This window comes from Trachypithecus francoisi, unplaced genomic scaffold (assembly GCF_009764315.1).
Source record: "Trachypithecus francoisi isolate TF-2019V2 unplaced genomic scaffold, Tfra_2.0 Lachesis_group2, whole genome shotgun sequence".
In the NCBI taxonomy this organism is placed as follows: domain Eukaryota; kingdom Metazoa; phylum Chordata; class Mammalia; order Primates; family Cercopithecidae; genus Trachypithecus; species Trachypithecus francoisi.
Genome location: NW_022681465.1, coordinates 16,850,451 through 16,874,386, shown reverse-complemented (window position 1 = coordinate 16,874,386; position 23,936 = coordinate 16,850,451). Strand labels below are relative to the sequence as shown.

Sequence of the window (23,936 nt, the reverse complement as noted above, 5' to 3'; positions counted from 1 at the left end):
TGGTGGTGGTTGCAGGACTCTCTGCTCCCACCCCTGTCTGACTTACTTCCCCAGTTGTATCTGAGCCTGGAAACCAGGTAACCAAACAGAGTTAGTATTTCCTGCAAAAGTGCAAGTGAGTAGTTATGTCCACATGGAGAGGCCTAAGGCATTAAGAGTTGGTAACTCTGTAGCCTGTATTTATTTTCCTTCTTTCTTTTCTTTTCTGTTCTTTTCTTCCTTTCATTCCTTTCCTTTCTTTCTCTCTTGCACACTCTCTCTCTCTTTCTCTCGCTGTCTCTCTTGCTCTCGCTTTCTCTCTCTCTTTCTTTTTTCTTTCTTGTTTTTTTTTTTTTTGACAGAGTCTCACTCTGTCGCCCAGGCTGGAGTACAGTGGGGCAATCTCGGCTCACTGTAACCTCCGCCTCCCAGGTTCAAGCGATTCTCCTGCCTCAACCTCCCGAGTAGCTGGGATTACAGGCGTGTGCCACCAGACCTAGCTAATTTTATGTATTTTTAGTAGAGACAGGGTTTCACTGTGTTAGCCAGGATGGTCTAGGTCTCCTGACCTTGTGATCCTCTTGCCTCGGCCTCCCAAAGTGCTGGGATTACAGGTGTGAGCTACCGTGCTCAGCCTAATACCTAGCATTTTTGAAATAATCATGTTATCTTTTAAAAGCTGTAGCTAACTCTGCATAGCATAAAATTTGCCATTTTGACTATTTTGAAGTGTACAATTCAGTAATATTAGGTACATTCACAGACCTAGCACTTTGGGAGGCTGAGGAGGGAGGATCACTCAAAGCCAGGAGTTCGAGACTAGTCTGGGTAACAAAGCAAGACCGTGTCTCTACAAAAAAATTTAAAAATTTAATAATAATAATAAGGACATTCACAAAGTTCTGCATCCACAGGTACTAACCACTTCCAGAACTTTTTTTGAGATGGAATCTCACTCTGTCGCCCAGGCTGGAGTACAGTGGCACTATCTCAGGTCACTGCAACCTCCGGTTCCTGGGTTCAAGTGCTTCTCCTGTCCCAGCCTCCCGTGTAGCTGGGATTACAGGCACGCACCACCATGCTCGGCTAATTTTTGTATTTTTAGTAGAGATGGGGTTTCCCCATGTTGGCCAGGCTGGCCTTGAACTCCTGACCTCACGTGATCCACCCGCCTCATCCTCTCGAAGTGCTGGGATTACAGACTGAGCCACAAGGCCTGGCTCACTTCCAGAACTTTCCCATCACAGTAAACAGAAACTCTGCACCCATTAAACTGTAACTTTCCTTCTCCCGCAGCCTCTGGCTACCTCTCTTCTCCTTTCTGTCTCATCACTTTTTAACCATGCTGTTTCACAGTAGCCATTTGATGAGACAGGAGACTGGATCTGGCCAGTCCTTTGTCTGGGGGAAGGGATTAAGATTGGCGAGGTCAGCGGGGAATAGGGATCTGGGCCTGGGTCGCCTCACCATCTTCCTTCTCTTGTTTCCCTCTCACTGCCCCCCTTTGAAATGGCTTCATTCATTTGTCCAGAATATCAAGATTTGGTATCCAGAAGGTGCAGGGACAGTGTGCACCCGGGAGACAGAAGCCCTCTTTCCCCCTGGCGCACACTGAGTGGGTTTTGTTGGAGCTTATCCAGTGACCTGGGTTAGAAGTGACGCATCCCTGTCTCACCCTGTGCTTGCAGACCTACATCGGCTCCATCCTGGCCTCTGTGAACCCCTACCAGCCCATCGCCGGGCTGTACGAGCATGCCACCATGGAGCAGTACAGCCGGCGCCACCTGGGCGAGCTGCCGCCGCACATCTTCGCCATCGCCAACGAGTGCTACCGCTGCCTGTGGAAGCGCCACGACAACCAGTGCATCCTCATCAGGTAACGGAGCTCACAGCCAGTCGGGCTTTCCACGGCCAGGGAGTCCCTCCGCGCACCCCGCGCCCCAGCCCCCTTAGGGCATTCACCAGAGAAAGCTTTTACAACTGCCTGAGTTTCTCCGGCAGAGTTTTCTGTTTTGAATGGCATGATAACTTCAGCTTTCAGAAGGAGCTCACTTAGCAAAGCAGATGGACCATGTAGCTTGGCTCTTATCCTCAGAATAATTATTCCATTCTGTTCCTTTAAAAAAAAAAAAAAAAAGCAAAAAAAAAAAAAAACCAACAACATTTATATGCCTTAATTATTCTTTGATTTATTTCAATGATGAGGCATGATCCTTCTATCTGTTTAAGGAAATCTTGCATAGTTCTTTCAAATGTAAACGTTTTGTGTAGCCTACAATGCCACTTACAAGGCTTATATGTGTGACCAAGGTTTCTTTTTTCTCTACTGCAATAAAATAACTCTAGATAGAATCTCCCAGATTTAGGCATTTTTAATAATGGGGTACTCTTAAAGTTTACCTTTGAATTAGCCGCAGAAGAGGGGCTCACTGTGTGTATGTTAAGGGTGTATTTATTTCAATTTTTTTTTTTGAGTGGGAGTCTTGCTGTGTCGCCCAGGCTGGAGTGCAGTGGCGCGATCTCAGCTCACTGCAAGCTCCGCCTCCTGGATTCACGCCATTCTCCTGCTTCAGCCTCCCGAGTAGCTGGGACTACCGCCACCTCACCCAGCTATTTTTTGTATTATTTTTTATCTTTTTTTTTTTTAGTAGAGACGGGGTTTCACCGTGTTAGCCAGGATGGTCTCGATCTCCTGACCTCGTGATCCGCCGGTCTCGGCCTCACAAAGTGCTAGGATTACAGGCTTGAGCCACCGCGCCTGGCCTCAATTGTTTTTTTAGTGGGCGAGAAGGCACGTGGCATGTCTGTTTTAGCTGAGTCGTACTCACTTTTACAAAGAAACTGTTAGGAGCCCCAATATCAGTTCTTTCATTACTAGGAACTATCTTAAAAAGTAGTAGAATATTTTTTAAATAAATATTTATTGGCCAGGTGCAATGGCTCACACTTGTAATCCCAGCACTTGAGGAGGCCGAGGTGGGTGGTTCACTTGAGGTCAGGAGTTGGAGACCAGCCTGGCCAACGTGATGAAACCCCATTTCTACTAAAAATACAAAATCAACCAGGCATGGTGGTGCATGCCTGTAGTCCCAGCTGCTTGGGAGGCTGAGGTGGGAGGATCACTGTAACCTGGAGGTGGAGGTTGCAGTGAGCCAAGATCACACCACTGCACTCCAGCCTGGGTGACAGCAAGACTCCGTCTCAATAAGTAAATACATACATACATAAATAAATAAATTTTCTTAATTTTTATTATTAACATTCAAATTGACCTCATTGCATGCATGCTAGTGCCATCCTGTTGGATCTTGTTAATTATTTCTGTGGAACTGTGCTCTAGTGATCATCACCACACCCCGGGTGATGCTCAAAGCAGATGTGATGAATGTCAGTCTCTTCTAGTGAGGTTTCCATGGAGGCTCCAAGCATTTCTTCATTCATTTCTCCTCCCAAGAGTTCACTCATGGGGCATAGCTGTTACTGAGGAGCCACAGTCTTATAAAGCTGCTAGTGTGAAAGAGGATTCTGACATCTGCCTCAGATGGCTTTCTAGTCCCAACTTGCGGCAAGATAGTGATTACATTATTTCAAGAGAAATGGGAAAGGGAAAGGAAAGGGTGGTTTGGATTTGGTGGGGGATGTGGGGGGCGGGGGACACTAAAAAGACTGCTCTCTCTGGATTTCCCATTCAGTGGATGTAAGACCACAGGAGACATATGGAGAGCCATATGTCAGCCTAAGACTCCCAGCCAAGTGGGCCTGTGAGCACTGCAGCCCCGAATTGCACAGACAGACCCACCTGGTCATGGCTACAGCCAGGTAACTGGTGGGCATGATGACTGTGGGAAACTGATTCCCAGATGGTGGAGAAAAGCAAATAGGCTGTGCCTTTCTCCTTTCATCCCAGAGTGCTTAGAGCAGCCCCCCTGCTCCTGTGGGGAGAGACTAGGGTTGGGGGAGGACAGAGGTGCCCGAGGAGGTCCCTCTGAAACCCTGGGGCAGGGAAATGGATGGAGAGTGTTTGCAGTATCCCATGTGAGAGCTGATTGAGGATGAGTAAGAAATAATGGCTCACGGTTTCTCACGGGTTCTGTGTGTTGGACTCTGTGCCAAGAGCTTGCCAGGCATCAGCACATTGAAACCCCTGACAGCCCTTTGATGTGGGTGCTCTATGATGATATCTGCAGGTGCCACACATGGAAAGCCATTTGCGGGGAGTGTGTTCTTCTTACTGGCAGTTTTTACCCGTTATCTTTTTTGTAGTTCTTTGTTTTTTTTAACAAATGGGATTATATGTATATGAACAGCTGAATTCTGTCTCTCCCCCCCCGCCGTGTGTTGTTGTGTGTGTGTGTTTGTCTAACAGGAGGGAACATATGGACAGATGTACTGTCTTCCCGTTACCTAAATTCTAACAGGACTGATAATGTGTTGGGCCATAGAAACAGCTTGGATAGACGGACTGTCTGTGTATTCAGTTAAACAGATAGGGATCATGACGGCTTGCAGTTAATTGAAATGAAGCGGCTGCTTAATATAGAAACAGAGCATTTAAGATTCACATACCCAATAAAACAATCTGATCTGTGACTAGAACCACTATTTGTGGGCTCTTCTAAATAACTTCATAAAAGTTCCAGAGTTAGAATTTAAAGATCATTATTTCAGCATACAGAATATCATTTAAGAAGATTAACAGAAGGGAAGAGAACAATCTATTTTAAAAGATCAAATTGGTGTCCACACTTAGATCCTTAAATAATTGCCATTGATAATTGCTTGTATTTATTACATTCAGTGGAAGAAATGAGAGCATGACTAATACATCACTTGCTAGACAGAGCCGCTAAAGAAGAAAGTGAAACATCAAATGAGATCATTGTGCATATATATATGTGTGTGTGTATGTATTAAAACGGAAGGAGGTTGGCATTTTCATGGTATTTAAAAATAAGGGGGGGAGCGGGGTGGATCCTAAACAGAAAGCTCCAATTATGCAATGCTGATGTGAACAGAGTAACTGTATTTATCTAAATTAATTCAGGAAACAGAGACTTTAAGAATAGATTTCTCATTAAAATGTGTTTTGATTTTAATAGCTCTCTTCAGCAGTTTTTTAAAGTGGGGTTGAAGCTGTGGGAATTAAGAGAAAATGGAATATAGAAATAGGAGTTGCTGGACACAGGCGCCCTGTTTAGATTTCCTTGGGCATGATCTGCCCCCTACTGGCTAAAATGTGTTTTACTACTTTAAAAACATTCTCATGCTTGAGAAAATAAGCCTGTTTGAATTATACAGAACTTCATAGATGAATTTTTCTCTCGCTTTATAAGTGAACATCGATTGGACAGGCTCCTCTGCTACTTGGTGGCAATGCCAGGTCCCGAGGCTTCTAGTTAAAGCCTCTTTCTTTGATCTCATTTTCAAGATTGTTGCCTCTCTTAATGTCTAGTTTCAATTTTGCCATTTTTTGTGTACATTTAAATGAATGCTCATGCTATTACGGTTTTGAATATGTGTGTGTGTGTGTATATATATATGTAAAACTTACTTGAATTTTCCGTCTCATAAGGTCAGTGTTTGACTTCGGTTGATCTCTAGTACAATTGACACTGACTCTAGTTTTTCATACACAGTATACACCAGACAGGGTTTAGTTTATTATGGTGTGTTAGTCCGTTTTCACACTGTTGATAAAGATATACTCAAGACTGGGCAATTTACAAAAGAAAGGTTTAATCGGACTTATAGTTCCATGTGGCCGGGGAAGCCTCACAATCATGGTGGCAGGCAAGGAGGAGCAAGTTATGTCTTACATGGATGGAAGCAGGCAGAGAGAGTGAAGAAGACGCAAAGGCAGAAACCCCTGATGAAACCATTAGATCTCATGAGACCCACTCATGACCACAAGAACAGCATAGGGGAAGCCACCCTTATGATACAGTCATCTCCCACCGCATCCCTCCCACAACATGTGGGAATCATGGGGGTACAACTCAAGATGAGATCTGGGTGGGGACACAGCCAAACCATAGCATGTGGTCTTTGCAGTATGTATGACTTCTTACGGTGAATAATATAGACAAGGCCTGTGGCTAATTCATCTTTGCAGCCTGGTACCCAGGACAGTGTCTGGGAGAGGACCAGCATTCAACAGCTGTCAGTCAAAGGATGAATATATGGAATGACTATTGGTTCAGGATCTTTGCTTGCGTTGTGTGTTTTGGTTTTTCAAAACTTGAGTGATTTCTACTTAACCATGTCCTGAATTGATAACTGAGTGTTTGGTTTTTTTTCTACTTCTACGTTTAGAGGTGATAGTGTTGGAATGCTGAACAAAACTTGCATCCTCAATTAGAAAGGCACCAAGCAGAATAAGGCATGGGGACATGCTCTTGTAATACAGCAGATGAAAGAGGTGGAGTGGGAAACTCAAAGAAAAAGGAAATTCATCGAGAGACTTATTCTTATGTATTCCTCAGAAGGGTCTAAGAGGCATTTTCTGTGGGGAAGCTGAGGCTCAGAACTGTTTGGTGGACTTACTGAAGAAACTTCAGCTATTAGCCACAAACAGGATTTGAACTTCAGTCTCTGTGCCTGTGAAGTCTATATTTCTGTTTTGTTTTGTTTTGTTTTCTTGAGATGGAGTCTTGCTCTGTTGCCCAGGCTGGAGTGTGGTGGCACAGTCTTGGCTCCTCCTCCCAAGTTTAAGCAAGTAGCCTCAGCCTCCCAAGTAGCTGGGATTACAGGCATGCACCATCATGGCTGGCTAAGTTTTTTATCGTGTTTTTAGTAGAGATGAGGTTTCACCATGTTGGTCAGGCTGGTCTCGAACTCCTGACCTCAAGTGATCTGCCTGCCTCCCAAAGTGCTAGGATTACAGGCATGAGTGAAGTCTATATTTCCAGAACAGAATCTTACTTTCTGGTACAGCTTCATAACATAAGGGCTTTGTTTGGCTTCCTAAGACCTTTGCACTTAATCCTTTAGACAGTAGAGAAGTTTCCTAAGTTCGTTGAACAATTGAAGGAGTGATCCGGTTTATATTTTGAGAAAATCGTGTGGATCAAGGGAATTGATTTGTAAGTAGTGTTATAGGTGCCAGCAAAAAGTTTTGTGTAAAGAGCCAAAGAGTGTATATTTTAGGCTTTATGGGCGAAAGCACCTCTGTTGCAGCTAATGAACTCTGCCCTTGTAGTGTGAAAGCACTCAGATAGTATGCGGATGCACAGCCTGCACTGTGTTCCAATAAAACTTTATTTATAGGCCGGGCGCGGTGGCTCAAGCCTGTAATCCCAGCACTTTGGGAGGCCGAGACGGGCGGATCACGAGGTCAGGAGATCGAGACCATCCTGGCTAACACGGTGAAACCCCGTCTCTACTAAAAATACAAAAAACTAGCCGGTGAGGTGGCGGGCGCCTGTAGTCCCAGCTACTCGGGAGGCTGAGGCAGGAGAATGGCGTAAACCCGGAGGCGGAGCTTGCAGTGAGCTGAGATCCGGCCACTGCACTCCAGCCTGGGCGACTGCGAGACTCCGTCTCAAAAAAAAAAAAAAAAAAAAAAAACTTTATTTATAAAAACAGGCAGCAGGTCAGAGTTGAGGACCATTGTTTGCTGACACATGGGCTGGATCTAGAAAACTGCCAGCCTTGATGTGTGCTGCTGGGAGGCTAGCGTGTCCTGTGCACAAAAGGCCCTGCTCGTATCAGGTTGCTTTTCCTTCAGATGTGTCCTGGATCCCTTCTCTCTGTTTGCCTGAGGACATTGCTGCATCTCTGAGCCTCCTTGCCCTGGATTCTTTGACCTCTCTCTCTAATGGATTGTTGACATTATTCAAAAACTTTTAGTGTGTTCCATCTTGGAAAAAAATACAAAAGATGCTCGTTTGGTTCCACACCCTCATTCAACTACTCCTTTATCTCAGCAAGCTGCCCCCGACCATGCGCCCCATTCTGTATTTCTTCCTAGCTCTCCATGGCCACTCCTCAGCTCCTCAGTCATTTTTCACTTCCTGTCTTCTCACCCACCTGCGTTTTCTTCTCTGAGTCTGCAGGACTCCTGAAGTTTATACACCCTCAATTTCTCATTCGAGTCCCAGACTTAAGTCCTAGTGCCCCTTAGGTGTCATCACTGAGATGTCTCAGGGGTGGCATGTTCTAAAGTCCGTGTCATTTTCTCCCAGAAACTTGTCCCTCCTCTTGTGCTTTCCAATCTCAGCCAGTAGCTTCTCCATCCTACCCTGTCCCAAGCCTGAGATCTGGAAGTCATTCTTTTTCCCACCCTAAATTAAGGTAAACTTAAGTATCCAGTTTGATGAGTTTTGGCAAATGCACAAACCTGGTGCTACCAATTCCTGGATCATCATGGTAGCAAACTCTCAGGGGCCCCAGGAGTCATCCCTGATGCCTCCCCATCCATCACTGGCTGCCCACCCCCTGGCCAGACCCCTCAGCAATCCTGTCACTTGCCCTCCAGTCTTTCTTGGGCCTCTCACTTCATCTCTGCTACTCCTGCGACCCTTCCTGCATCACCCTTTTGCTCTCCCTGATTCTTCCCTTGTCTCCTTTCTGTCCATTCTCCACGCAACAGTCAGAATGATTCTTTGGGGCCTGGTGGCTCATGCCTGTAATCCCAGCACTTTAGGAGGTCAAGGCAGGTGGATCACCTGAAGTCAGAAGTTCAAGACCAGCCTGGCCAACATGGTGAAACTCTTTACTAAAAATACAAAAATTAGCTGGGCGTAGTGACAGGCGCCTGTAATCCCAGCTACTCAGGAGGCTGAGGCAGGAGAATCGCTTGAACCCAGAAAGGTGGAGGTTGCAGTGAGCCAAGATTGTGCCACTGCACTCCAGCCTGGGCGACAGAGCGAAACTCACACACACACACAAAAGAACAATTCTTTAGAACCTTAAATCTGATCATGACACCCTCCTGCTTAGGAACTGTCCTATGACTTTCCATTGTGCCTACAAAAAATTCTCACAATTTTTAAGACAGCCTATGGCCCCACATGAGTGCTTTGGGTTCGTTTTCACATTTTCATTATTATAGTTAGAATTTTTAAAATCTATCTATCTATCTATCTATCTATCTATCTATCTATCTACATATGAGCTCCTTTTGGTTAATCTGAATGAACACATTTTTGCCAAAGCCTGAGTTCGTGTCGGCCGGCCTATTGGCATAAGGCATAGAACTGTCATTGCCTTGGGCTAATGAGGAGCAGGTGGAGCTACAGGCAGGAGGAGGAGGAGACGGGTTAGACAGAAGTGTTCTACCTGCAGAGTCTGTGACCTTGACATTAGTATCTCAGGATATCCGGCATATTTCTGGGTTTTCGCAGTTTGCGAGTTATTTACTTATATTTCTTCTTTGCCCTGTTGTTTGTAAAACACTTCCACAGCCCAATATCTGAGTAGTCACCCCTTATCTCCTGGTAGAGTCCTAGCTGAATTATGTGGGAGGCTGCTCCCACATAATTTTTTTGGATTTTGGAATATTTGCATTACACTGGTCGAGCTCCCTCATCTGAAAATCTGCCCCAGAGAACCCAAAAGAGCATTTCCATTGAACATGTTGGCACTAAAAAAAGTTTCAGATTCTTGACCATTTCCGATTTCATATTTTCAGATTTAGGGTTACCCAATTGGTATAATGCAGATATTCTCAAAATCCAAAATCTGAAATCAGAAACACTTCTTGTCCCAAGCATTTCAGATAAGAGATCTTCCACCTGTGTGAGAGACTGACAGAGACTGATATCCATGACTGGGTCCATCTCCAGCCATATTTTTTCTCAATGTGTCGTACACTCTTCAGACATCTTACGACGACGAGAATCCTAGGATTTCTTTGACCAAGCCTCTGCTGTAGAGTTTGAACAGTATCGTATCTTCTCCATGATTGTATTTTTGCCATGTTCGGTGAGCCAAGGTAGACTGACTGCTGTAACAGACAGCCCTCAAATCTTAGGGGTGTAACACAGGGATGGTCTGTTTCTTGCTTCTCTCACAGCCCCTGGCGGGTAGGCAAGGGACTGGAGTCTACTCTGTAGGCTTCTTTGCTTGGAAGATGTACCATCTCTGAGGACACTTAGGTGACAAACGGAAGATGGAACCCAGAGAACCGTGAAGGGAGTTTTTAGCTACCAGGCATGGAAGTGGCTGATAGCCCCTTGGCTCAGTTGTTCAACTGGCTACACTTGGTCCCCTTGTTACTGACTGCGTGCCGGCTTTTTGTTTTTGTTTGTTTATTTTTTAATAATTTTTTTGAGATGGAGTCTGGCTCTGTCACCCAGGTTGGAATGCAGTGGCGTGATCTCCATTCACTGCAACCTCCACCTCCCAGGTTTAAGTGATTCTTCTGCCTCAGCTCCCCGTGTAGCTGGGATTACAGACGTGCGCCACCACGCCCGGCTAATTTTTGTATTTTGAGTAGAGACAGGGTTTCACTGTGTTACCCAGGCTGGACTCAAACTTCTGACCTCAAGTAATCCACCCGCCTCAGCCTCCCAAAGTGCTGGGATTACAGGCGCGAGCCACCGTGCCTGGCCTCTGCCTGCCGTTTTTACTGCAAGGGAGTCTAAACGTTTTGGGCTTCTGTGTGCCCGAGGATAAAGAAGTAGGTTGAGGAACACATAACATTGTTTCTGCCTCACCATTTTCACTAGACAACTTATCACTCTAGTTTTTGTTTTAATAACTCAGCCACCAACAGCTGCCACATCAATATAGATACGTTTTAAATATGGAAGATCATTTAAATCATTCCTTGAAACTGTCTGTCTCGGTTTCTGTGAGTCATTCCATGCACTGTTGTTGGATGCATCCCACATGCCAGGCACTGGGCCGAGCAGATGCCAGTTATTCATTGTATGCTGAGCTCTGTACTGGGAAGATCCTGGTGACTAGTAAGGGAAACCCCAATTAAAGGTGGCCTAATCTATGCTGCCTTTTACTATTTCAGACCACACGAGGCAGGGCAGTTTCAGGGATGTGGGTTCAGCCCCCACTCCCACTGGGCTTGCCTCTGATTTTCTTGACTTTTGCTTTATGATTTCAAGACAGGTTTAGATTCTCAGATCTTTGTTGTCTGCCGCGAAGGGGACATTTCTGTCTGGTGTCGTGTGTGTGTGCAAACCTCCCCTAGGAGCCCACAGTACCCTTGACATTACGACATTACGTCTTCATGGAACCGTGACACTGGCCCCTGCCCGGGACTGTTGCTAGTAGAGTGGGTGAAAGGACTGCGGTTGTCTAGACCAGTGGAGATCCCTGGGACCCCTGCACCAAGCCCGGCATGTTGGCGTCATCTCTGAATCTTTTCCTCTCTTACTACATGCAATTAATTCACATTTTTAGCAAAATTCCTCTTTCCTGATAACATCCCAGCTCTTGGTACTCCACAGGACTTCTCTTTAGAACGCAAAAGGGGCTCATCTGCCTATCCCAGCATTCAGTGGTTGTCAGCGTGCTGCCTCGTGGTGGCGTTTATATGGCTGTGCTCTTGCTTATTCCTTTGGTTTACCTTTCTCATAAGTTTCCAGGCTCTTTGCTGCTTCTCTTCTCTGCACAGCACCAAGCATGGTGCCATATGCCAAATGGATGGGATTTCTCCTTTCCTTTCTTTTTTTTTTTTTTTGAGATGGAGTCTCACTCTGTCACCCAGGCAGGCAGGCTGGAGTGCAGTGGCGCGATCTCGGCTCACTGCAAGCTCCGCCTCCCGGGTTCACGCCATTCTCCTGCCTCAGCCTCCCGAGTAGCTGGGAATACAGGCACCCGCCACTATGCCCAGCTAATTTTTTGTATATTTAGTAGAGACGGGGTTTCACTGTGTTAGCCAGGATGGTCTTGATCTCCTGACCTCGTGATCTGCCCACCTTGGCCTCCCAAAGTGCTGGGATTACAGGTGTGAGCCACCGCGCCTGACCAGGATTTCTCTTTTCAAGTCTCTCTCATGTCCGTGTCTTCCTCTCCATGTCCAGCCTAATTAACCATGTTTGGGACCTGGCAACCGCGGGCCTAGACAACAGCAGCAGCTGGTCTCCTGAGGGACCCTTCGGTCCTGCTAGAGCTTTTCCTCCAAAGATGTGTTTTTTTACAGGTGACCTTGATGAGGTCATCACCGCTCTCCGGCTCCTGCACTTGGCTCTGAAGCATCCAGCTTAACCTTAGCTCGTGTCTGCTGCCGCCTTTCATCTCAGCCCCGCTGACCTAATCAGGCCTGGATCTCATTCTCCCATAAGAATCTTTCCCAGCTTCTGTGGCTTCTGTGCTTTCTTGGCCTGACGAATGTTTGCCAGTCTCTTAAGTCATAACTCATCCCTTATTTACATCTGTCCTTTGCCTCTCTTCCTTCTGGATTTTTTGTTCACTTGTCCTTAACTATCACTAACACGTGACCTCAGCAGGCAGACCTGGCGTTAAGAGTCCGACTCGGACACTCAGCCATGCTTCCCTCATGGATTATTGTGAGAATAACATGATTCAGTGTGGGTTGTGTATACCCGCAGGTTCATTGCCTTGTCCCCTCAATGATATTCATGAATGATTGCATTTTTATGCACTTGTACCTGCTTTAAGTTTCCCAGACAGATCATGTTAGTGAGCTCATGCATTTAACCAAATGTTTACACGGTGGAGGTGTTTGGGATGAACAAAATGAAGATTCCTCTCTCCCAGAGCTTACCTTGCCTGTAAAGCACCATCCATCTTATGACCTTTCCTTAGGAAAAGGTAGTTCTGTTTGCCTCATTTGCCAAAAGAGGCAAGTAAGGCCAGACACAGTGTGGCCAGCAGGAGAAAGGACTTTTGCTTTCTTTTAACTCAGCTCTTTGGAAACAGGCATTTTGATCCCCCTTTTCCCACCTTTCTACCATTGTTCCGTTGAGTAATTACGGTGCCATTGACCAAAGCTGTTTTTGTTTGTTTGTTTGTTTTTAATTATAGTTAGAAGCACAAACTTTTGCATTTTATCTTTCAGTGGTGAAAGTGGGGCAGGTAAAACCGAAAGCACTAAATTGATCCTCAAGTTTCTGTCAGTCATCAGTCAACAGTCTTTGGAATTGTCCTTAAAGGAGAAGACATCCTGTGTTGAACGAGCCATTCTTGAAAGCAGGTATTTGTTTATTGATTTTCTTGTTTCCAACTAATAGGATTCACTTTCTTTATGGTATGGCTTATTTAAGGAAGAGTTAAAAATTAGTTAGTCGTGCTTCTCTTTTTCTTGACTTCTCTTTTACAATTCCTGAAGAAAAGGTCTTGCTATGCACATAGTAATATCTAATGAGCCCAGCAGCAACTCCTTCTGCCTCCTGCCGCTTCATCGTCAGGCCAGGTCTGAAATGGGGACTGAGTGGCACCCAGTGACCGTCTGCAGCCTCCTTCCTACCCGAGAGCCTTTGACTCCAGCTTCATGTGTTTTTGAAGCACCTAGATCAGATCCTAAGGCACTTGTATTGGAGTTTACAGAGAAGAATAAACTTGACTAGCTTTCTGGAGGCCTTGTCAGCAGCAGAAATGTCAACCCCCAGCCACTGTGTAAAAGGGGGGTTAGTGTGGAGACAAGCAGGGTTCACTTCAGCATCCACTGTTTGGAGGCTTAACATGAGCAGAACGGACCTCTTGTGTGCAGAAGATCAGTGATGCATTCTATAACAGGGAGCCTCAGAACTTAGAAAGAGGGCTAGGTGTCACCCACGTTGTTGTATAAAATATGTCATTGCCTGATAGATGGTTTGTGCCTTGTAAGACTTTAGAACCAGTAGAGACTTTATACATCCTATTATTTAGAGATTTGTCCAGGGGTTGGCAAACCACAGCCTTGTGCCTATATCCTGCAGCCCGTTTTTGTTTTTTAGCCTGTATACACTCCATTTAAAAACCATGGTAAAATAGACCTAGCACTAAATGCGTGTTAACTAGTTTTCAGTGTATGGAGTGGTGGCGTTGGCATTAAGTACATTCACGTTGTTATGCAACCATTGCTGCCATCTGTCTCCAGAACTTCATCTTCCTTCTGTAATCTGTTTTTATAAATAAAGTTTTATTGGAACCCAGCCACACTCATGAGTAGTGTTTACAGCTGCTTTTAGGCTATAGTGGCAGAGCTGAGTAGTTGCAACCGAGACCCCATGGTCTGCAAAGCCTAAAACACTTACTGTCTGGTCCTTTCCAGAAAAAGTTTGCCGGCCCCGATCTAGTCTAACTCCATCTTACACTTGGAAAAGACGTAAATAAATTAAATGAGTTGCCCCCGGGGACATACAACAAATAGGTGAAATTTCCAGGACTGGAACTTCTTCAGTTTCTATAACTGGGGTGGGGGCTTTTTCTGTGTAGTCCCTGGATTGTGCATGTAAGGCCACCCTCACTTGTGCAGGAATGAGCCATTGTGGTCCCCTTAACTCTGTGGTATCCATCGGCAGCACAGCTGTACTCGCTAAGATGGGTATGCAGATAAATCCATTTCAACAAGCATTTTGAAAATCTGGCTCTTCTGGAAATAAACATTGTCACCCTCAGTCCTTTTGGTTTCAGATTTTTCTCGCAGTTGTATATTTTGACATTTGTGACAAGTGCTGTTGCTATCTTCAGACCCACCCTTATTAACGCTGTCTGCTGCCCTCGCTGTCTTCACAGCCCCATCATGGAAGCTTTCGGCAATGCGAAGACCGTGTACAACAACAACTCTAGTCGCTTTGGGAAGTTTGTTCAGCTGAACATCTGTCAGAAAGGAAATATTCAGGGCGGGAGAATTGTAGATTGTATCCTCTTTCATTTATTTTTTTATCTAGAGTATTTGATTCTCTTAAGTGGAAACTTCTCACTAATTATAAGGATTGAAAAAGAATGTGAAACGTTTCTTTCTCTGGTTCTTTAACGAATTAGAGCAGTTAGTTATTGCTCTAATGTTAGTAATACTTTACCTGTTAATTTTTCTATGAGCTGGACGTGGTGTATGTGCCTATAGTTACAGCTACTTGGGAGGCCGAGGCAGGAGGATTGCTTGAGCCCAGGAGTTAGAGGCCAGCCTGAGCAACATAGCAAGACCCTGTCTCTTAAAAAAATAACATAAAATAATTTTTAAAAATTATTCTTTGTGGCCGGAGGTGGTGGCTCATGTCTGTAATCCCAGCACTGTGGGAGGACGAGGTGGTGGGATCACTTGAAGTCAGGAGATCAGCCTGGCCAACAAGGTGAAACCCCACCGCTACTAAAAATAGAAAAAGTAGCCAGGCATGGTGGCGTGTGCCTGTAATCCCAGCTACTTGGGAGGCTGAGGCAGGAATCACTTGAACCCGGGTAGCAGAGGTTGCAGTGAGCCAAGATCGCGCCACTGCACTCCAGCCTGGGTGACAGAGCAAGACACTGTCAAAAAAATAAATAAATAAAACAAAAATTCTTCTGTGAGATAAAGAACCATATTTGTTTTATAAATCTCTGATATAATTTCCATAATCTGAAACATTGAATTCATCATTAAACCTCAGGTATTTGTTTGCAATCAGCAGTGTCAGTTAGTTAGGTACCTGACAGGGTACCATGTGTCAAGCCTGGAATTGGATTTAGATGAAATAGTCTATGCTTTGTTTGCTTGTCTGTTGGCACTGGAAGCTTCTATGTCAAAGGAACAGGGAGCTGTAATTATTTGGGCAGCAAAGAATAGAAAATGAAAGACTAGTTGAGCATGGCATAGCTTTGTTTTTTTCCTTGACTTGCCATTACTTTTCACATGAAGATTTATTAGAAAAAGTAAGTAAACGTGATTTAATCCACATTTTCTTCCATAATAACAATTTTCAGAAATTACTGGTTTGTGTGAATTAAGCACAGGAAACATCTCTGAATATAAATCTGATTTATCTTCCCAGAACCGAGTAGTAAGGCAAAATCCCGGGGAAAGGAATTATCACATATTTTATGCACTGCTGGCAGGGCTGGAACATGAAGAAAGAGGTGAGTGAGTGGGATGACAGCTGGGTAATGCGGACTAGCAACTCATTTTCCATTTAAATAGATGTCAGTATTTGAGAGGGTGTCTGTTTTAATGTTGACATTCCACAGATAGCAATGAAATGTACATTATGCGAACACCAAAAAGATGCTGAATTTACAGTAGGGAGAAATAATAGAGGGAGAAAATTATCAATAGAGAAACCTTGGATTTTTTTTTTTTGAGTCTTGGTACATTTTTAATGTAAAGGATGTTTATGGAAAATATATAACATATTACAGCCAGTTTCACTTTTCAACCACCCTGAATAAAGTTAATTTCTAAATATTTGATTTTTGGCCGGGTGCAGTGACTCATTCCTGTAATCCCAGCACTTTGGGAGGCCGAGGCAGATGGATCACTGGAGATCAGGAGTTCGAGACCAACCTGGCCAACATGGTGAATCCCCGTCTCTACAAAAAACACTAAAATTAGCCAGGCATGGTGGTTCGTGCCTGTAATCCCAGCTACTCAGGAGGCTGAGGCAGGAGAATCACTTGAACCCGGGAGGCAGAAGTTGCATTGAGCTGAGATTATACCACTGCACTCCAGCCTGGGTAACAGAGCTAGACTCCATCTCAAAAAAAAAAAAAAAAAGATTTTTAAAGAGAAAACAGTAAAACAGGATCCTGATCATGTTCTTTCAGTAACTGTTTTTAATCATCTGATTTCGTTTCACTAATTGTTTTCTATTTTCCCTAGATGATAACTAAGAGGGAACTTTATTTCTTTATGGGAGACTGTTAGGAGCAGAGAATTATATAGATACTTAAAAAAATCAGAGTGAAAACTCTGAATTTCATCTTGTCCTGGACAACTGTGACGTCGTGTTTTTCTTTGTCTTCCTGTAGAAGAATTTTATTTATCTACACCGGAAAACTACCACTACTTGAATCAGTCTGGATGTGTAGAAGACAAGACAATCAGTGACCAGGAATCCTTTAGGGAAGTTATTGTAAGTTACTTTTGAATTTTTTCCCTATTAAGGTATTGGATACTGGCTGGGTGCAGTGGCTGTAATCCCAGTACTTTGGGAGGCCGAGGCGGGCGGATCACGAGGTCAGGAGATCAAGACCATCCTGGCTAACACGGTGAAACCCCATCTCTACTAAAAATACAAAAAAATTAGCCGGCCATGGTGGCGGGCGCCTGTAGTCCCAGCTACTCCGGAGGCTGAGGCAGGAGAATGGCGTGAACTGGGGAGGCGGAGCTTGCAGTGGGCGGAGATCGCGCCACTTCACTCCTGCCTGGGCGACAGAACCAGACTCTGTCTCAAAAAAAAAAAAAAAAAAAAAAGATATCAGATACCCTATTAAGAGTGACAAATTTCATTTTCTGTTTCCAAATATTTTTTAAAATAGAAATAGAAGTAATTACATTTGGACCAGTGGGTGAGAATAGGTATTTCCTTCTTGTTCCAAGTTCCAGGCTGAAAGGGATTTGAGAGGACTCTTCTTTCCTTAGAAGATGAGTGAGCAGTGTGTCATTCAGGGCAGATGGGTGGTTTACTTGGGACAGTGTGTTCAGAAAGTGCATCTTCCACCCCCCAAAACCCCCCCAAATCATGAGCTTCACTCTGGAACCCCCAGATCCTCCATTTTGTGGCTTACAAGTAAGATTTCTTTGAAAAACAAATTCTGTAGCTAAAAACAATCTGCCAGCCATTGGCCCAGGTGACTGTTGCAGAATTTTGCTCCTTTGTTCAGCTAAAACCCGAGGTCTTGTCACACGATCAGGAAAACTTAGGCACACGGACACATTGAAGGATGAGTAGAGCAGGGTTTTATTAGGTGAAAGGAAAATGGCCGGGCGCGGTGGCTCCCACCTGTAATCCCAGCACTTTGGGAGGTTTGGGAGGTCACGAGGTCAGGAGATCGAGACCATCCTGGCTAACACGGTGAAACCTCATCTCTACTAAAAATACAACAAATTAGCCGGGCGTAGTGGCGGGCGCCTGTAGTCCCAGCTACTCGGGAGGCTGAGGCAGGAGAATGGCGTGAACCCGGGAGGCGGAGCTTGCAGTGAGCCGAGATCAAGCCACTGCACTCCAGCCTGGGAGACAGTGAGACTCCCTCTCAAAAAAAAAAAAAAAAAAAGAAAAGAAAAACCCTCAGCAAAGTGAGAGGGGTTCCTGCTAACAGGCCCCCGCCTCACATATTGATTCCCAGGTCACTAGAGGAGCGGAAGAGAGCAGGCTTCTCTTCCCTATGGAAGAGTTCGCCGTGGCCCCGCCCACTCCCCCCCGCCCCCCCCCCCCCCCCCCCCCCCCCGTGTGTTTCAGGCTCCAAGTCCACTGTGGGATGCCCTGACAAGCCCTGGGCAGGTTCCCTCATCGACCCAAAAGCATCTAATGTAAACATTCTTGGAATGATTGGAGATTCCCCAGGGACCCCATTTTATCTGCCTAAGCATTTGGCTGTCTCACTGTTAAGGTATCATCCGGTCCTCGTGGCCTGTGATAGCCATTTCTGGTTGCATGAGCATTAGTCATCCTGTCTCTGTGTTGTGGCATGCTACGGTCTCTTGCAAGGGCTTTGTTACAAGGTATCTGCATTTAAGATAGCCCAGTCATCGAGCATTACGAACAGCCCCACCCAATCGAGTCTGGCCAGGAGATTTCATCACTGTAATCTTAAGTTCTTTCCCAGAGCCCTTATTAGAACAGTTAGATGCAGCCGGGCATGGTGGCTCATGCGTGTAATCCCAGCACTTTGGGAGGCCGAGGCAGGTGGATCACGAGGTCAGGAGTTCGAGACCAGCCCGGCCAACATAGTGAAACCCCGTCTCTACTAAAAATACAAAAAAATTAGCCGGGTGTGGTGGTGGGCTACTGCAGTCCCAGCTACTTGGGAGCCTGAGGCAGGAGAATTGCTTAAACCTGGGAGGCAGAGGTTGCAGTGAGCCGAGATTGCACCATTGCACTCCAGCCCGGTGACAGTGCAAGACTCCGTCTCAAAAAAAAAAAAAAAAACAGAATAGTTAGATGCAATGCACCTAGGGTCAAGTCATTATCATTATCATTCTAGTCATCACAAATGCAGTTGACATTTAGCGAGCACTTACTGTTCTGAACTTAGTGTGGAGTTTACTTTCCAATTACTCTCAACAATCCTCTGAGGGTAGGAAGTATGGTTGTCTGCATTCTAAGACTCAGAGAAGTTAGTGACCATCCTGACCTTACCCAGTACCTGGTGCAGCCCGTATCCATACACAGTCTGACTCTGGATCCCACCCTCTAAACCGCGAGGCAGGTAATACCTGGTTTCAGTGCACCTCAGATTCCACCTCCTAGGCTGCTGCTGGAAGATTAACAGCTCTTCATTCTGTATTCCCTTTCATTCTCATAGATTATCTGTTAGAACTGCCTGTGGAATGAAATCAAAAGTATTTTTAACAAATGGATATAAATCATGCATCATTTCTCTATGGCTAACATATGTCTCCTTAAGTTGAAAATAAAATTCCAAACAGACTAGGCTATAATACATGATTGTTTTCCACTCTGCCTCCCTTTTAAAGATGTCACAACCTGCCATTTATAATGCAGAGCGGTTTCTCACTCCATCTCTTCTATCTTCTAACCTGTCAACAAAAAGCCTCCTGCAGACAGCACCTTTTGGTATCTGCCTGCAGAGTTGTGGGATTTGGCCTTGCACACTGGGTTTTATGAAGTGTTTTTCTAAGTCTTTTAATTATCTTTTCCAATTTTATATTGGCCCTTTAGACCTCTCACTACTCACACCTTCCACCACGGTTCATTTATTACTGTCTGCTGAAAAGATGATGTGTTAAAATAAATTCTCATTTTAGTTTTTGAGGAGCAGGACCAAAAAAAAAAAAAAAAAAAAAAAGACTTGTCTCCGGGTTATTTTCCTATTTTGTTTATTTCTTGTTTCTTTCTTGAAGTAAAGAACAATAACTTGTGATAAAAGAAGTCAGACAAGATGCCTGATTATCCACATGGCAGTGTCACTGCAGGTCCCGTCACCTGCTAGCTCGCTTGCTGACTGCTAGGGAGCACTTGGCAGTGGCAGCTCCCTTGTCCTGGGACGGCCCTGAGAAATCAGATACTCTGGTGGTACTCTGTGTTCTCTCGGGACGTCGTTTTCCACTTCAGAACTGTCTGTTCTTTTTGTCAGCTACAAGTAAACTTTTGGAAGTTGGCTTCCCCTCAGTGATTGCTAGCTTTTATTGCTAAATGGAAGTAATAGGTTTTGGCATTTGAAATTAGATTTTATGACAAAAGGATGTGTCAGTCATCTAGAAAGGAAGAGAAATTTATACATGAAGTTGACATAATGAGCATACCTGACAAATGTATTCTAGTTAGTACGTTCTACTTAGAATAGATATTTATAGATCCTTAAATGTCTAATTTGCAATTACTGTTTAGTGTTAGTCTAGCAGGTGTATCAGTGAAAACTTAGCTGATGTTTATTAACATCACAAACATGACATTTTTGCTATAATAATAGCAAAATTTAACCCGTTACTCTTTAACCTTGTACCGGAAATTCTAAGCAGTGCAGCGAAAAAGAAAAAAAAAGTATAACGTTTGGGAAAGAAGGGGGAAAATATATTCTTTTCTATACAATACAATTTTCTCCTCCCAAACCTATGAGAATCAAGAATTGGGGGATAGGTGGGGTGCGGTGGCTCACGCCTGTAATCTTAGCACTTTGGGAGGCTGAAGGGGACGGATCACTTGAGCAGAGGAATTCAGGACCAGCCTAGGCAACGTGACAAAAACCCGTCTCTACAAAAAAATACAAAAATTAGCTGGGTGTAGTGGCACACCCATGTAATCCCAGCTACTTGGGAGGCTGAGGTGGGAGGATGGCTTGAGTCTGGGAGGTGGAGGTTACAGGGAGCCGAGATTACGTCACTGCGCTCCAGCCTGGGCGACAGGGCCAGACCCCATCTCAAAAATAAAAAATAAGAAAAGAATTGGGTCATGCCTATAATTCCAGCACTTTGGGAGGCCGAGACAGATGGATCATGAGGTCTGGAGTTCAAGACCAGCCTGGCCAACATAGTGAAACCCCGTCTCTACTAAAACTACAAAAATTAGTTCAGCATGGTGGTGCATGCCTGTAGTCTCAGCTACTTGGAAGTCTGAGACAGGAGAATTGCTTGAACCCAGGAGGTGGAGGTTGCAGTGAGCTGAGATTACGCCACTGCACTCCAGCCTGGGCGACACAGCAAGACTCCATCTTGAAAAAATAAACAAACAAAATTAGCCAGGCGTTGTGGCGTACCTGTAGTCCTAGCGACCTTGGAGGTGCGAGGATTATCTGAGCCCAGGGAGTTCAAGGCTGTAGTGAGCCATGATCATGCCATTGCACTCCAGCCTAGATGACAGAGTAAGACCCTGTCTCAGAAACAAAAAACATGATTCTTTATATCAACTTAATGTTAGTGTATTCTGGCAGTAGGACCTTTTAAGAACTTCGCTTATTTCATTGAGAATTTGCCTTAATGTATTTTTAAAATTTATCATTGGTCACGATAAACATTAATGTAAAAAAGTACCAATGAGGTATTCTGAACAGTTTTAGGAGAGACTTGGTTTTTCCTGGAGCAGAGGCAATGAACCTATGCTAAATTTCCTAGGCATTTCTTATACAGCCCTTCAAATTGCATCTTACAGTGTTAGGTCAGGATGAAAAGCTATTTCAAGCTGGTGGTAACAACTAGTTTATTTTATTGCTTGCATTTGGCCCACTAGGATGGTGGCTGATGAAATGTGTACAAAGTAACAGGCGTCTTTGCTGAGTGATCATCTGTTTATTCTCTTGCTCCACAAATACTGAACATTCACAGCGTGCCTGGCATTGATCAGGGCTGGGGTTTCCTGACTGCATGGACCTTCCTGGGTACAACCTTGGGGTTTGAATGGTGTGTGACCTTGTGTATGCATGCGTGAATTCATTCATCCTGAGTCAGATTTTATCAAAATGTAAAGGACCGACTTTGTACTTTAATGTTGCAAAACTTGGCAATGTCAGTCTCTTTCAGTGTTGGAAAACTTGGATGGTCAGCCAATTTTATATTATAACATATTTTTAAAATAACATAATATTACTTAATAAAACATAACATTATGTAATACATTATTACTGAGTTACCCAGCTGGGCTCGTGGCTCACACCTGTAATCCCAGCACTTTGGGAGGCTGAGGCAGGCGGATCACCTGAGGTCAGCAGTTCAAGACCAGCCTGACCAACATGGAGAAACCGTGTCTCTATTTAAAATACAAAACTAGCCGGGTGTGGTGGTGCATGCCTGTAATCCCAGCTACTCGGGAGGCTGAGGCAGGAGAATCGCTTGAACCCGGGAGGCAGAAGTTGTGGTGAGCCGAGATCTGTGCCGTTGCACTCCAGCCTGGGCAACAAGAGCAAAACTCTTGTCTCGGGGGAAAAAAATTATTATTGAGTTACTTACTTGTAATTTACTGTGCCCAAAATAGCCTCCCCTGTCACCCTTTCAGACATACCATTTGTTGACTTCTGGGATTCTTTGGAGGTACCTTAGCCTTCTCCAATGGTGACACTCCTCCCTTTGTTTCCAGTGTGACAAGTTGAGCTCCTTTTGTGTGTGATGATTGGGATTCTACCACGTATTGGCCACCCCCCAATACACACTCACATTCACAAGCATCTATTTTTTATGTGCTGAATCATACCGAGAATTTCCCATGGTTTTTTCAGTCTTGAGACCTGGTGTTGAAATACAAATTATAATAAGCCATAGAGCGGCTACTCTTGTCAAAGGGGTGGAGATTGCTTATTAACAAAGATTGTAAATAGGAGAGTAAGAAGCAATAGAGACTCTTTCTGGAGCTTTAGCATACATATCTGCATTGGTGAGAACTGGTTTTAGACGTTACATTATTCCATGTTATGATTAATGCAGTTGCCACTTATCACAACTCTACTACTTACCCAATCACTTAAGAGTTAGACTTGAAGCAAAGAAGTCCACAAATTTATTAATACAGTAAGCACATTTATTTTGTTCATTTACTTAAATATCTTCTTATACAACCTTTGTATTTTTTTTTTAGAACTTAACCAAGAATTTTTATTTATGGGGTATGTATCAATATTGTTTATTTGGCAGTTAAAAATTTTCTACTTATTTCACTTTTTTTTTTTTGAGACAGGGTCTCACTCTGTTGCCCAGGCTGGAGCACAGTAGTGTGATAATGATTTACTGCACCCTTGAACTCCTGGGATCAAGTGATCCTCCTGCCTCAGCCTCCCAAGTAGCTGGGAGTACAGGTGTACGCCAGCACACTAATTTTTAATTTCTTTTAGAAATGGGGTTCTTGCTATGTTGCCAGGCTAGAAAATGATTGTATATTAGTTATGAGTATATCTTGTCGTATATAAAGAAAACTTTAATCATAGAAAGGGAAAAATTTAACTTTTGCACAATGTAGGTGCATTTTAATTATTTTGTTGATATCTGATACGGTCTTTAACACAGTTTTAAAAGTCTTGAGAATAGCAAATTATTTTGTGTATCTTAACCGCATTTCTTTGCTTTTACCTTTTAGAAGAAGTCACTGATAAGTATCTCTAAATTTGAATGATTATTTTCTCATAGGCTTTTTTAAATTGATAAGCACTTGGCAAATAGTTCTTATTTTTCTTTCTGTTTGCACGCATGAAATGATAGCCTTCCCACCTTTAAGTAATTTATGGTATTTTAATTTTTATAATCAACTGTATTGAGATATAATGAACACACAATTAAATGCGTCCATTTAAAGTATACATTCCAGTGAATTTTGAATTTGCACACCCATTTATCCACAATGATCAAGATAAAAGGGAATTCTCTGCCTCAAAAGTTTCTCTGTGCCCCTTCCCAGGCAATCCCAGCCCCCCACACCTGGCCCCAGGAAACTACTGATCTAATTCAGTCCCTCTAGTGTACAGTTATCTTCTCTAGAGTT

General features: G+C 44.1%; 1 protein-coding gene across 1 annotated transcript in view; it reads left to right on the top strand.

The window, feature by feature from the left end:
• The window catches only part of MYO10 (myosin X), a 274,244-nt gene that overhangs the window by 138,345 nt on the left and 111,963 nt on the right, over positions 1 to 23,936 (top strand). The window contains exons 4-9 of the mRNA XM_033178828.1: positions 1,668 to 1,855; positions 12,962 to 13,096; positions 14,620 to 14,744; positions 15,719 to 15,732; positions 15,852 to 15,936; positions 16,825 to 16,928. Coding sequence (XP_033034719.1) covers positions 1,668 to 1,855; positions 12,962 to 13,096; positions 14,620 to 14,744; positions 15,719 to 15,732; positions 15,852 to 15,936; positions 16,825 to 16,928 — 651 coding nt within the window. The remainder of the gene's footprint in view (positions 1 to 1,667; positions 1,856 to 12,961; positions 13,097 to 14,619; positions 14,745 to 15,718; positions 15,733 to 15,851; positions 15,937 to 16,824; positions 16,929 to 23,936) is intronic.